Here is a 13,823-nt window from a genome sequence, read left to right on the forward strand (position 1 = left end):
AAAATACAAAACACAGTCAATTAAATAAAGGCCCGCTAGCCTGCAGGAAACAAAATGAAACTCTTCTGTTCACCGTTTCCCCTTTATCTTAAACTTTCTTTTATCTAATATTTATATTCCATATTTTCTGTCATATTCTTCTGTTGTGTTTTGCATTTTTATTCTTTTCACTCTGCACTGTGTTTTTTTGTTTTTGTTTTTTTTTTTTTTTGCTGCTGTTGCACCTTAAATTTCCCCACTATGGGACAAATAAAGGAAATCTAATCTAACCTAATAATAAATAATGTAATCTAACAGTTCTATTTCATCCTGTCAGACCGCCAGAGGCGGTGCATAAAGCACTGAATGATCATCTTTGCGCCCTCGCAGGTCGAGAATGTATACAAACAAAGTCACCTGTGACCTCCCGGTGACCTACGGGCACCTATATATGTCACGTGACACCGGAAGCCAGTCCCTTTTTCTTTTCTCGCTTCGCAGTGGGTCGAGATCAGGACTGGTGAGCGTATGCTCGTATACCAGCGTTTTTCTGCCGCTTGTTGCGGGGAACCTCGTGACTTCGGTCGGAGTTGCGACATTATTGCCCTTCAGAGGCTGCACAGGCGGCTCGGCCGGCCGGCGTGTTTCCGCGCGGGTGCGGGCACCGACGGCTGGTTTCATTTTCATCTGCTTTCTTCTTCCGGAGCGGACTGAGTGGTGAGTATTGTGTTTTCCAGCAGCTGTGTTTGGCTTGCGTGGGTTGATTGGTGGCTCCAGTACAGCGTGTGTTCGCGTGGGTCTGTGACGCCGTGTGTGGCTACTTGCTTTTTCTTTTTCACTTTCTCCACGAGCGGCCGTTTTCGTTCTGCTCTGTGTTGTGGATTTCCCCGCGGCGGGTGCGTCTCTGCTCAGCAGCCTGCGGGGGTGGGGGAGCTTGTACGGCGGTGCCCCTTGGATCCCGAGTCAGGAGTGGCATCTTCTGCCCGACCTGATTCGACATGCTTCCTGTCTGCTCTGGTCGTGGGGGGCGTTCTCTGCCCGACCTGAAGGGATTGCGGCTTCGGGTGTGACGCCAGGATGGACACCCTGGCCTATAGGGCCTGTCTGGCGCCTCTCCAACAGGACGATGGTCCCTTTGCCGTCCTGTCTGGGCGTTGAGCATTTGTGTCAGGGGCTTACGGAGCAGGTTTGCCCTAACTACTTATTGGACCCCGAGCGGTGTGCGTTTCCCGCCGTGCCGCTCAGGATCCGCTGACTGCTGCGCTGTCTGATGTCATGCCAGCCACTCAGACGATGCGCCCGGCTACGGGGCCCAAGGCCGGGGCGACCCGGAAGAGACGCAAAAAGAGTGAGTCCGACCCGACACTGGTCCTTGGAGTCTGGGTCTCACACCTCCGTTGGTCTCCAGGAGTGTGATGAGGCCCTTGGCCCCTCGGTGGTCTGCGCTGCTCTCGCCCACCTGCATCTGGACGTTCCGCAGGTCCCGGAAGCGTCGGACAGTGTTTTCTTCAGGCACCAGGCGCCGCGACGGTCCGAGAGGGTGCAGTCCTCCCGGTCTCCTGGGCCTGCGCCATCCGCCAGCGTCCCCCCGGACCCTCCCAGGGTCGGGGTGAGGCCATTCAGCCGATTTTGGGTTTGTTTACCCAGTGACAGCTGCACTACTGGACCCGCAGCACTCCGGGCGCCTGGGTGCTGGCCACACTGTCCCGGGGTTACCGCCTCCAATTCCACCGTCGGCCACCCATACCTGGTCGGGTCAGGTGCACGGCCATCCACGGCCCTCCAACAGCACGGGCACTGGACAAGGGCGCTATTGTGCCCGTCAACCCCAGCGGGATCCGGGGGGTTTTTACTCTCGTTGTTTTCTGGTGCCGAAGAAGACCGGCGGTTTGCGCCCGGTTTTGGATTTGAGGGGTCTCAATGTTTTTTGAAACGGCTTCCGTTTCACATGCTGCATGCATAGGAGATGCTGCAGGTGATTTCCCGGGGCGATTGGTTCACATCCATCGGTCTGACGGACACATACTTTCATGTGCCAATTGCGGCACAGCATCAGCGGTTCCTGCGGTTTGCGTTCAGGGGTTGCCACTACCAGTTTCGCGTCCTTCCATTTGGCCTCTCCCTGTCACCCAGGGTGTTTTCCCGTTGTGTCGCTGCTGCGCTGGCTCCGCTGCAGGCGACCGGGCTGAAGATCCTCCCGTACATCGACGATTGGCTGGTGTGCGCCCCCTCTCGGGCTCAGGCTGTACGAGACACCCAGGCTGTCTTGGATCATGCCGCATGGCTGGGCCTGCGGGTGAACCTGGCCAAGAGCAGTCTCATACCCGTGCAACACACGGCGTTTTTAGGGGTGGAGTTGGATTCGGTAACCATGCTCGCTCGGCCCTCTGCCCCGAGAGTAGACAGTATCGTGGACATGCTGGGTGTCTTCCGCGCCGGCAGACTCCTGCCTTTCATCCTGTACCTGCGTCTTCTGGGGAAGCTCACTGCTGCCTCCACGGTCGTTCCGTTGGCTCTGCTTTCCCTGCAGCCGATGCAAATGTGGCTCAACGGGTTTTGCCTGGATCCCTCCAGGTTCATGCACAGGTACACATGGCTCTGCATGTCGACCCCCTGCCTCGAATCCCTGTCCCAGTGGAGGGACAGGGCGTGGATTGTGGCGGGTGTTCCACTGGGCTCCCTTCCGTCTCAGAGGGAGGTGGTCCACACCGATGCGTCTCTCACAGGGTGAGGGGACGTGGGCCCTGACGTTGCGCCTGGGCCACATCAACGCGCTGGAGCTATTGGCAGTGCAGTTTGCGTTGGACCACTTCTTACCGGTACTGCGGCACAGACATGTGTTGGTGAATTGGGACAGCACCACTGTGGTTCACAACATCAACCACATGGGCGGACACGTTCTCGGAGGTTGGTGTCACTGACACGGCAGCTTCTGTCCTGGGCTGCCCCGCGATTTCTCAGCTTGAGGGCTGCACACATTCCGGGCACGCAGAACTTGGTGGTAGATCTTCTGTCTCACCGGCGGTCCCGGGCCGGGGAGTAGCTGCTCCACCCGCAGGTGGTCGACCGCAATTGGGCATTGTTCAGCAGGGCTGTGGTGGATTGTTTGCTTCCAGGGGGTATGCTCGTTGTCTCCTGTGATTTTCACTCGGGGACGGCGGTGGTCCACTGGGGCAGGATGCGCTGACGCACGACTGGCCCCGGTCTCCCCTGTATGCCTTCCCTTCCATTCCCCTGATCTTCCAACACTGATGAGGGTCCTTCACGGGGGTCACCGTCTCCTCCTGGTGGTTCCGTTTTGGCCGGGGAGGGTTTGGTTCCCGATGCTGCACAGGCTCTGTTGCAGCTCTCCCATTCCTCTGCCCTCCAGGTGGGATCTCTTGTCCCAACTGGGGGGGGCGGTTGGTGCATCCCGGGCTGGAGCGCCTGCAGCTGTGGGTGTGGCCACTGCAGGGCTCAGAGTCTCCTTCTTTGAGTTTAGGGGGGCTGTTGGACGCACTGTTTCCAGTGCTCATGCCCCCGCCACACGGCGCTTGTACGCGAATCTGTGGACACTGTTTGAGGCCCGGTGCTGGGAACGGGAACTTGAGACCGTTCGTTGCCCGGTCGCCTCTATCTTGGTCTTCCTACAGGGCCTGTTGGATAAGGGTCGCTCGCCATCCACCCTGACGGTGTATGTGGCAGGGATTTCCTGCTGGCATCAAGGGTTCCAGGGTTGCTCAGTGGGCTCTGACAGGAATGTGTCTCCGTTTTGAAGAGCGCCAGGCGGCTCCATCCCCTGGCACGTCCCATAGCACCATCAGGAGACCTGCCGGTGGTGTTGGAGGCCCTGCGGGCTGCTCCATTTGACCCATTGGGACGGGCGGATCTGAAATGACTTTCTATTTCTTTCTATTAGGACGTGTTGGGGAACTGCACGCATTGTCTATTCATGAGTTATGCTTTAAATGGAATGCTGAGGGCTCTGGTGTTACACTGTGGCCTGATGCTACTTCCTTCCCACGGTGGCTACAGCCGGGAGCGAGATCCACCCCCTCAAGCTGGCACGGTTAGGGCCGCCAACGGCGGACAAGCCATTGTGCCGGTTTGTGCCTGGGATGTGTATATCCAGGCCTCAGCTTCGATGCGCCGGTCTACTTGCCTGTTTCTATGTTATGGTGGTCCTTGCAAGGGCCTGGCACTGTCCACGCAGCGACTCACTCACTGGGTGGTGGGCGCTGTTCAACAGGCTTATGTTTCGCAGGGCCATCCCCCGCCGGATGGTGTGCGGTGTCAGTCGACCAGGGGGCTCTCCACTTCATGAGCTGCGATGGCGGGGGTTCCCCTCCACGTCATCTGTGTGGCTACCTCATGGACGCCGCCGTCTACGTTCCCAGCTCTACCGAGTGAATGTGGCGGTGCGTCATCCGTTTCAGGGGGTCCTGGGGCGACAGTCGTCATCTTGAGGTGAGCACTTGTTCTGCGGGGATTGCTTTCGATTCCTCGCGACTTTGTTGGTATGTGTCATCCAGTGCTTTATGCACCGCCTCTGGCGGTCTGACAGGATGAAATAGAATGAAAGTTACGCATGTAACTACGGTTCTATGAATCCTGGATGACCGCCAGAGCGTCAGGTCCCTCGGAATCCTCGTGTGCTCGCGAGAAATCTAAGGGACTGGCTTCCGGTGTCACGTGACTTATATAGGTGCCCGTAGGTCACCGGGAGGTCACAGGTGACTTTGTTTGTATACATTCTCGACCTGCGAGGGTGCAAAGATGATCATTCAGTGCTTTATAAACCGCCTCTGGCAGTCATCCAGGATTCATGGAACCATAGTTACTTGCGTAACTTTTGTTTTAGTTGAACTTTAAAACTTGTGTCAAGTTCCTCCTTTAAAGTTCAGTTTAACTTGAAAAGTTTTTGTAACCATAAATCACAAATTAAAACACCTCGATGAGGTTTTATAACTGAAATCAGTGAAACAGAGTAAATCAGAAAACCTGAGTCTGATCGTCTTTCGCTCCATTATTTCAACACTTCGTCGTAACAAACACAACGAACAGGAATAAATGAGAGAAAACAACAAACCGCTCCACGTCTGAAACGCTGCTGGTGGAAACTCAGAAGCAGATGTGATCAAAAAGCAAAGAGAAACAAACACGACCCAGTTCTGTCTGCGTTCAGCTGGTCCACGAAGGCAGGAAGTGATTTGGAAGAACAGATCTCAGCGCAGGAAGGCGGCGGCGCCGTGCCGCTCTGGGGTCGGTTCTCTCGGATCAGGTTTTCTTTAATGAGGATTCATTGCTTTGCTCTTGGTTTTCGCCAATAGAAATAATGTTTCTCGAAAACGTTTCAGAAAAGTTTCACGTTTACATTTTGTTTTAAGAATGATCTGCGTTCACACGGCAACGGCAGAATCCTCAGAGCTGAATTCCATTCAGGTGATTGGTTCTCGCTGGTTCTCACTGGTTCTTGCTGGTTCTAGCTTGACCGTCCTCGTCAGTCCAGCCCGGTCCCTGAGGGTCCCTCTGTCCCCCCACAGGAGGAGCCCATCCAGGCCTTCAGACTGGGGGACCACATGGACTTCATGGTGGGACTGGAGCGCAGCTACAGGAGCGTGGTCCTGACCGACATGAAGACCATCCTGGACCCGGTGCAGTGAGAGGACCAGGACTCCCAGAATCCTCCACGTCCCTCCGGGTTTGACTTCAGAGTCCCAGAGCGAGTCTGTCAGCTTAACCAGAACCATGAGAGAGTTTAGAAAACACAGATCCCACCGGACGAAGATCCTCCTGTGAAAAATCCAAAATCTCAAATTATTAATTACAATTATTTATTTGTCTTCATTAATAATAATAACAATAATAATAATGTTTTTATTACTTTAATTTTCAAGAAATCCTGCTAAATATTTAAAAACTCAACAATTTTCTACTGAAAAAAATAAGAGATGGTGAAATTTACAACAGTTGTAGACTTTTTGTTAAGACTTCCCAGATATTAAAAAAGCAGCGTCTAAAAGTGTTTTTCTCGCAGGACGAACGGCTGCGGTTTGTGTTTCTGCTCTATAATCTAATCAGTGGAATCAAACAGAAACATTACGGAGGCTGAATGTGGTTTAATGAGTTCTGGACCAAGGAAAACTTTTCTGTTCTCCTATTGTAAGATAACTTTTCTACGCGATGTTCCTGTAAGTTGTTGTAAATACTGTAAAGCAGCTGTTCAAACTTTTTAAACATCCAATATTTATTTCTTCACTGTGACTTCAGTGGATTTTTCAGCCTTTTGTTTGGTTGTTTTTCTTTCTACCTTGTAGAGAAGAAATTAGCAGTTTGTGTTTTGTATCAGTAGATAAATGAGGAGTCCGTTTAAAGAGATTATCTGTGTGAATTAAGCTCTGAAAACGTGGCGCCGCATCAATAAACAAACCGACTGTTCATTAAAAAAACCCACTTGTGGTTTATTTACAGTCACTGTTGTCTTTATGAGACCCAGAGTAATGCGAGCCGCAGCACTTTCTGCTGACTTGAACTGAATGAATGAAAATGTAAGAATGGAAGAAGCAGAAAGCAGTGAGCCGTAACATTAAAACCACCTGCCTGAGGTCGGGTTCGTCCTCCCAGGTCGTGACGAGGCGCCTCAGTAGATCCGACTGCAGCAGCGATCATCAAGATTTGGTTAAAGACTTTGTCTGAAAACAAGACAGAGATTCTTCTTTTTCCTTAGAGCCAAAAAATAAGATCATCTCACATTTTCAGGCCTGTTTTGCAGAATTAATAATAAAAAAAAAAAACAAAAAAACTTGTCTTCTATTCTGAACAATACGGTAAGTCCATTTTCCTTTCTGTTTTACTGTATTTTCCAGATTATCTGTCACCTTTTTAACATCGTAAAGCTGTAAACTCCATTATTTCTGTGTGTTTACTGACAGTGCAGGAAAAAATATCTCAAAAAAGAACAACGTCCACCGCAGAATTTCAAGACAAACATTGGAAACAGAGTTTAGAGTGTGAGAAACTTATAGAGGACTGGAGAGAAGAATCTGATAGTGTAGATGAATAGATGGATGGATGAATAATTGATTCATTCTGAGGGATATTCAACTTCTATCTGGACATAGATGATTGAATGTAACTGTGGTGGGCGTGGCCAAACTTGGAGGCCTATCAGAGGGAGAGGAGGAGCTGTAGCAGGCGGGGGAGGTGATTGATCTCAGGTGTCAGTAGTTGGTCGTCTCCCCCTCCTCCCCCTCCTCCCCCTCCCAGGGCTTAAAAGAGCGCTCCAGAACGAGAAGGAGAGAGAGAGAACCCACAGAAGAACCAGCAGAACCAGCCTCATGAACAGGCTGAGCAGAAGTGAGCAGACATGGCGGAGAGACAACAGTCGAGTTGGGAGGGGGGGGGTCTTGGGTCTTGGGCCTTCTGGCGGAGTGTTTCTGTTGTTGTGTTTTTGATTTCAAATGCAGAGCATGGACGCCCTGCCCAGGCCTCCCTGCAGCTGAACCGCAGACCGGCAGCAGCCTGTCACAGTCACTCATATGTTTTTCTGTTTTTCATGCCGTATTTTTGGGCAGACTGAATTATAATTTACAACATAATTTTGAGACAAAATCCAACAGATGCGACTTATATTCTGGGAAACACGGTAGTTACAGAAGCTTACAGCATTTAACTGTATTTCCCAGACTAAAAGTCATACCCTTTTCAGTAATTTAACTGGTTATATAATTCATCAAGAAGTGACACACATCTCAAAATGTTTTCATATAACAGATAAAACACATTTTCACATGTTACTCATCTTCTGGATAATATGGAGAATTTCCAGCCATATGAAAGTTACGTTTACTGTATAATGTGACATTTATTCTGAATATTATGATAAATATCTTGCATCATTTTACTTTTCCAGCAATTGAAAGGTTGTTTTTATTTTACTTTTTGGTACCTTTGTTAAAGGTGCCTTAAGGAGTTTGCATGTTTTATGCGAAACAGCGCCCCCTGCAGGCCTTGGGCGTAACGCAGCTTAGTGAAAAACTCGTGCCTGTGGCTCGCGTGCACGGAAGAGGGGAACTCCGTCTTCGCTCGTTTAGAAGCGCTCAAGTAAGATTTAAGTTTCTTTTACCTGGTGGAGTCTGTGTGGAGCTGTGGCAGTGCTAGAAGCCAGTCTGTTCTGACTTTCTGGAAGCTCCTGCTCAGTTGTTGCTCACTAAGCATCTGGCGGAGTAATGGCGGACAATGAAACCTAACCAGCCGGAGCGCGCATTACGTCATTCCTTTCAAATTCTCCCCAAAAAAATGCTGGTGCCGGACCGGCACTGCAACTTTCAAGTGACAATTTAGCGCTGTTAGAGGTACTGGTAATGAATATGTCGGGGCACATTGTACACATCTTTAAAAATGTGTAACATATTTATGGTGGAAAATAAGTATTTTTAAGGTTGTAAAACTCCTTAAAGCACCTTTAAATGAAATATCACGTCAGCTTGTATTTTTGCATGTGACAAATATAATTTTTACTCGTGTGTGTTTTATATTCTGGATATTACAGGAAATATCTTGCATCTTTTCACATTTCAATCAATAGAAAAGTTATTTTTATTACATGATGTGACTCCTATTTTGGATAATACTTTAAATATCTTTGGTATTTTTCGCATTTCCAGCAACAGAAAATTTTTAACTCTGTGCTGTGAATTATCTTCAGGAAAAAACTATAAATATCTTTTTTTGTTTTGTTTTTTTGGATTGTTTTTTGTTTTTATATTTCCATGAATATATATATATATTTTTTTTTTTTTTTAACAATGTGACTCATATTCTGGATAGTATAGTAATCAAAAAAGGTCGTTTTAATTCTTTGTCAGATCTGGACGCTCTGAATAAGCGGGATCTGTGAAATGACAGCGCCGAGCTGGAGAGACGTGGTTTCCGCGGCGGCGCTTCGTGCCGGCGGCAGGTTAAAATCCCGGCACACAGTCGTCATTAATGCCAGGACACAGAGGGATGCGGCGGGCGGCGTACAGGAGCTCATCTCCATATGAAAGATGCATGAGGAAAGGTTGCTCGGCCGCGATAAACACTCATCAGTAAGCAGGACGTTATCTGGGCCTCCCCACGCCGCCGCCGCCACCGCCGCCCCCCTTCAGACACGAATAACGAACGAGTCCGTCCCGTTCATCCGTCTCTGCTGGGGGGCCGAGGGGGCCGCAGGCAGGAGGATCAAATGTTTAACATTTAGCTGGTGACGTTTCCCACCCGAGAGGAGCCGCTGATCAATTACGCCGCTATTTAGGAAGAACTTTGACATTTTGTCAAACATAAGGTTCGTGGGCTGAAAATGGCAATCCGGCCGCCATACCGCCAAGAAAACTAAAACCAACAACATTGATTTCTTTCAAACAATCTTTGGCCCGTGGTCCAAAACCGGGCCGTCAGATCAGCGTCAGAGTCTGAGTCTGAGACGGGGTTTGACTGCTGTACGGTGGAGAGACGGCGGCGGGCTGTTGGAGCGCCGGACCGTCCACCAGGCTCTTCCGTCCGTTTCCCCCCTTGGGTCAGTCGACTTCGCCGAGAGGATCGGGTGTTCCTCGCCGCCGGGTCCAGCTCTCTCAGTTTATTCGTGCCGCTGCAGACTGCAGTGGAGCTCCAGAGGACGAGGGGACGTCTGACCCCGTTTTCCCGACACGAGGACGAACCGGGCGGCAGCGATGGCGAGCCTTTGAAGGAGAGGAAGATACAGAGAGGAAAAGGCTCCGTCTTCGTCTTCTGATCGGACACACAGGATCACAGCAGCTGTTTTCATCATCAGATCCCTAAAAGTTCACATCTGAGCTGAATGGAGACAAAAACTCCGTCATTCTGGGTCCATTGATGTGGAGTGGGGAAGAAAACAGCAAGTTTTTGGCAGTTCTTCAGTCAGTCGGTGGGGACGCCCCTGGGAGGCGTCGAAATGACCAAGATATGCTCTTATTTTGACTTTTGAATTTGAAGCAGCCCTGAACCAGAGACTCAGCTGCTGGGTGATGATAGAGAGAATCAGGCCTCATCTGGACCAGGAAGCAACAACCCACCAGGCTGAGAGTTGAGGTGAAGAACAAACTGTTTTGTTTTGAAAGTCTACATTCAAATTTCAATTAATCTGCTTTGAATTTTATTTTGAAAAACTCAGCGTGTCTTTCCTGCACTGAACTCCGTCAGTTTTTTAAACCTTCTTTAAGGCGTTTTGATTCACCGTCCTGCAGGTCGGTCCGCGCAAAAATAACAGTTTAAAACCTGTCTGTGGTGCGAAAAAAACCGTGGAGCACCGGAGCGACAACGTTCCAAATGAAAAAATGCTGAGTTGTTGCTTCAGAAAACTTTTTCGTTTACATGGTAACATTTTGAAAAAAATGTCCTTTTTAAATGAAAACACCAGAAATGCAGAAAAGAATTTTCCTATATTCCGTTCTGTTGTACATGAACTCATGACTTCAGTTTGTGGAAATGTTCGGTCTCACTGCTGCCACCTGAAGGACAGCAGTGGAATTACATGCAGGGTGCCAACCTTCCCCTGAGCCTCGATGAGCTGAAGAACTTCTCTTTCTGGAGTCTCTGCTGCGCTGAACGCCACTTCCTGCTGCCCTCTGTGATCAGAGAGCGGAGGCTGCCGGCTGCCATCAGTTCAAACTGCTCCGCTCGGCTGCTCACTGCAGCCACTCATTAATGACCCAAAATGGCGGCGCTGTCCACGGCGTTCCTGCTCAGTGGCTCCAGTTGGAGCAGAGGAAACCCACAGCGGGGCTTTTTGGTCGAGAGTCTCCATGTCAAGAGCAGGAGTCCATTCTTTTATTTATTTTTTTTGTGACGATGCTTCATGTCAGGAAGCCTTCTACCACTGGAAGCCACTGTGTTTCTCTCTCCGGCCACATTTGTGGGATGAGCAGCACAGCTGAGGCTGTGGATTAAAAAATAACAAGAAGATTTCCGCAAATTGACATTTCCTCACTTTTTGGAAGTTGCTAAGAACAATGGTTCCCGGACCTGTTTTCATCTTCCGCCTCCTTTTTCCCAAACACTGGCGGACACGCCCACTCCGGGCCAGCACCGGGCAGTTTCAAAATAAAGCTCCACCTTGTGGAAGGAGTCTTGTTTCTTGTTTCATTCAACATGTTCAAAAAGGATTTAAAAAAAACTTGGAGAAGGAGACGACTCTGCCCTCGTGCTGGTCTTTCACATAGGTGCCAGTGGAAAAGCCCCATAAAACTATCAAATCCAGGCAAGTCTGGACTGGGACCAGGACCAGGACCTGGAGAATCAGGACCAGGAGAATCTGGACTGGGACTCGTGAGTTTTCAAAAAGTTGCATTTTCAGTGGCTCTGATGGATCGGACTCCCAAACGGTGGCGGTAGTTTTCCATCTTTCCCCTGAATCGTCGTGGTGTGAAGCGGTCCTGAACCCTTCCTGGGTTTTCTCGGCCGTTCGTTCGATTCCCGGCTGAAGGTCACGGCTCCATCGGCGTCCGTCGTTTTCTGGATCCCTCCTCGTTATCTGAGTGTGTTCATCATAATTAGAGCGACAGCTTCAAATGAGTCGAGTATTTTTATTAAACTAATATCACTAATATTGTCATCTGGATGCGCCTGGGGAATTCACTGTCAGCCAATTTACTGACGTAAAGTAGGCCATGCAGTCATCACCCAGCTGTTGGATGCCTCCCTCTCTCTCCCTCTCTCCCTCTCTCTCTCTCGCCACAGTCCAAATATAACCTCGCCCCAATCTGATTTAACCGCCGCGGTCTCATCCCCGGGGCAAAATGGACTCATTTGTGCGGAGAGAACGAAAAAGAAAAAGAAAAAGAAAAAAAAAAAGAAAGGGAAGGAGAAGAATAGCAAGTCCGGCGGAGGAGAGAAGAAAGGGTTTAGCGGCTGGAGGAGAGGAGGGCTGGGAGCGAATACAAAGAGAGCAGAGGAGACGTGCTCGGCGAAGGAGGTCACTAATTGGGTTGAGACTTGCGGCTCCCCTGCAGTCCCGTTTTACTGATTACTGACAGAAATCACATTTATTTCCAAATTCCTCAACAAGAGCGGCAGAAACACGTCGATGTGCGGACCGGGAGACGGCGGGACCACGCCGTCCAGAACAACGGGACGAGAGGCCGATTGGAGAACGCCCCGGCCGTGCAGACGGGTATAGATCGGCGTCTTTAGCATTCTGCTGGTGTTTGCTCTTCAGGGAGATTGTTCAAATGTGGGGAAAGTTTCAGAGAAAGGAGGCGACGCCTCGTAGAGTGAAACTTTGGGAGGAAAGCAGCGTGAGTGATTTTATTCCTCAGGTTTAGAGGAAGAAAAGACGAATTTCACAGATGATCTGCTGACGCAAATAAGCTGAAATGGTAAAGGTTGAATTTTGTTTTGGTGTTTTTTAAACTCGTCCTGGTCACTGTAGGATCCAGAAAGTCGGTGACCAGATGTTTGACCATTCGACAGGAAACAGGAACCGTAAAGGCCGTTTTATGCTAAAGGCTGCATTTACATGACAACACCTCCAGAGGGTCATGACTCCCAGTCCAAATTCGCACCACCTAGTGGACCGACATGCTAACTACATCGTTTTCAAAATGTTGAAACATGACACTTTTCTGAAAGGAAAACACACTGGAAACTCTGGTCATGTGACTCCTAATAAATGGCGACATACATCAATCTAGACAGTAGATACCACCTGTTACCACCAGATGTCACTGTATAACAGCAGAAAGCTGCTACAGAACCACAGAAAACTTCTGGATATCAAACAATGTTTTTTTTGTTTATAGTGTGTTCTCTGCAGCATGTGCGTGTGTGGTTCATTATGAAAACAATCAGCAGCGCCAACCAGTGGACCAACATGAAAATTACCTTTTTTTTAGCGTTTATTCCATGGAAAAATGACATCCATCCATCCACCCATCCATGCATCCATTTTCAGCTGCTTATCCAGGACCTGGTCGCAGTGCCAGTAGCCTAAGTAGGGATGTTCAGACTTCCTGTCCCCAGACTCGTCCTCCAGCTCTCCCCGGAGGATCCCAAGGCGTTCCCAGGCCAGCCCAGAGACATGGTCCCTCCAGCATGTCCTGGGTCTTCCCCGGGGCCTCCTCCAGGGCGGTTTGCAGCCGAGTGTGAAGCGATGGGGATGAGGATCAGCATCTCCAAATCCGAGGCCATGGTCCCGGACCGGACGAAGGTGGTCTGTCCTCTCCAGGTCAGTGGAGAGACCCTGGTCCAGGTGGAGGAGTTGAAGTATCTTGGTGTCTTCTTCACGAGTGGGGGACGGATGGAGGTGAGACTGACGGGCAGATCGGAGCAGCGTCTGCAGTGATTCAGTCGTCATATCGGTCCGTTGTGGCGAAGAGGGAGCTGAGCCGAAAGGAAAAGCTCTAGATTTACTGGTCAGTCGTTTGCTCCTACCCTCACCTCTGGTCATGTGCTTTAAGGTCATGACCGAAAGGACAAGATCCAGATACAAGCAGCTGAAATGAACAAGAAATTCTGCTCTCATTAACTTTGTGAAAATCTCAATCTTATTTTTCTTCAGTTTTTGATCAAATGTCTTGAATTTGAGGTTCTCTATCAGAGCAGATCCATTATTTTAGACCATTCATTGACTATTTGTCAAAAAGCTTCAGTTGTCTTTCCTTTTATAAACGACATTTCATATTCAGTGTTCTGCTTTAGTGGAAATATTCTACACACTATAAAAGCAGAACACGAGTATATTCACCCTGACAGATGAATTTTCACGCGGGAGAGTTTGGCTGTTTGATGGTGTTTTGCGTTGGGATTCAAACGCCGAGCTTCTCCTGCCTGATTCTTGCTGCTCCGCTGTTGTCACCAGCGAGTTGCTA

At 49.5% G+C, this 13,823-nt stretch overlaps 1 protein-coding gene across 1 annotated transcript in view; it reads left to right on the forward strand.

The window, feature by feature from the left end:
- tbc1d32 (TBC1 domain family, member 32) overlaps positions 1-6,384 on the forward strand; it is a 77,271-nt gene extending 70,887 nt beyond the window's left edge. Inside the window, 1 exon segment of the mRNA XM_030110574.1 lies at positions 5,502-6,384. Within this exon segment, the coding sequence (XP_029966434.1) occupies positions 5,502-5,621 (120 nt within the window). The 3' untranslated portion in view covers positions 5,622-6,384.
- Positions 6,385-13,823: the final 7,439 nt, after the last annotated feature.

Source organism: Salarias fasciatus, chromosome 15 (assembly GCF_902148845.1).
Source record: "Salarias fasciatus chromosome 15, fSalaFa1.1, whole genome shotgun sequence".
In the NCBI taxonomy this organism is placed as follows: domain Eukaryota; kingdom Metazoa; phylum Chordata; class Actinopteri; order Blenniiformes; family Blenniidae; genus Salarias; species Salarias fasciatus.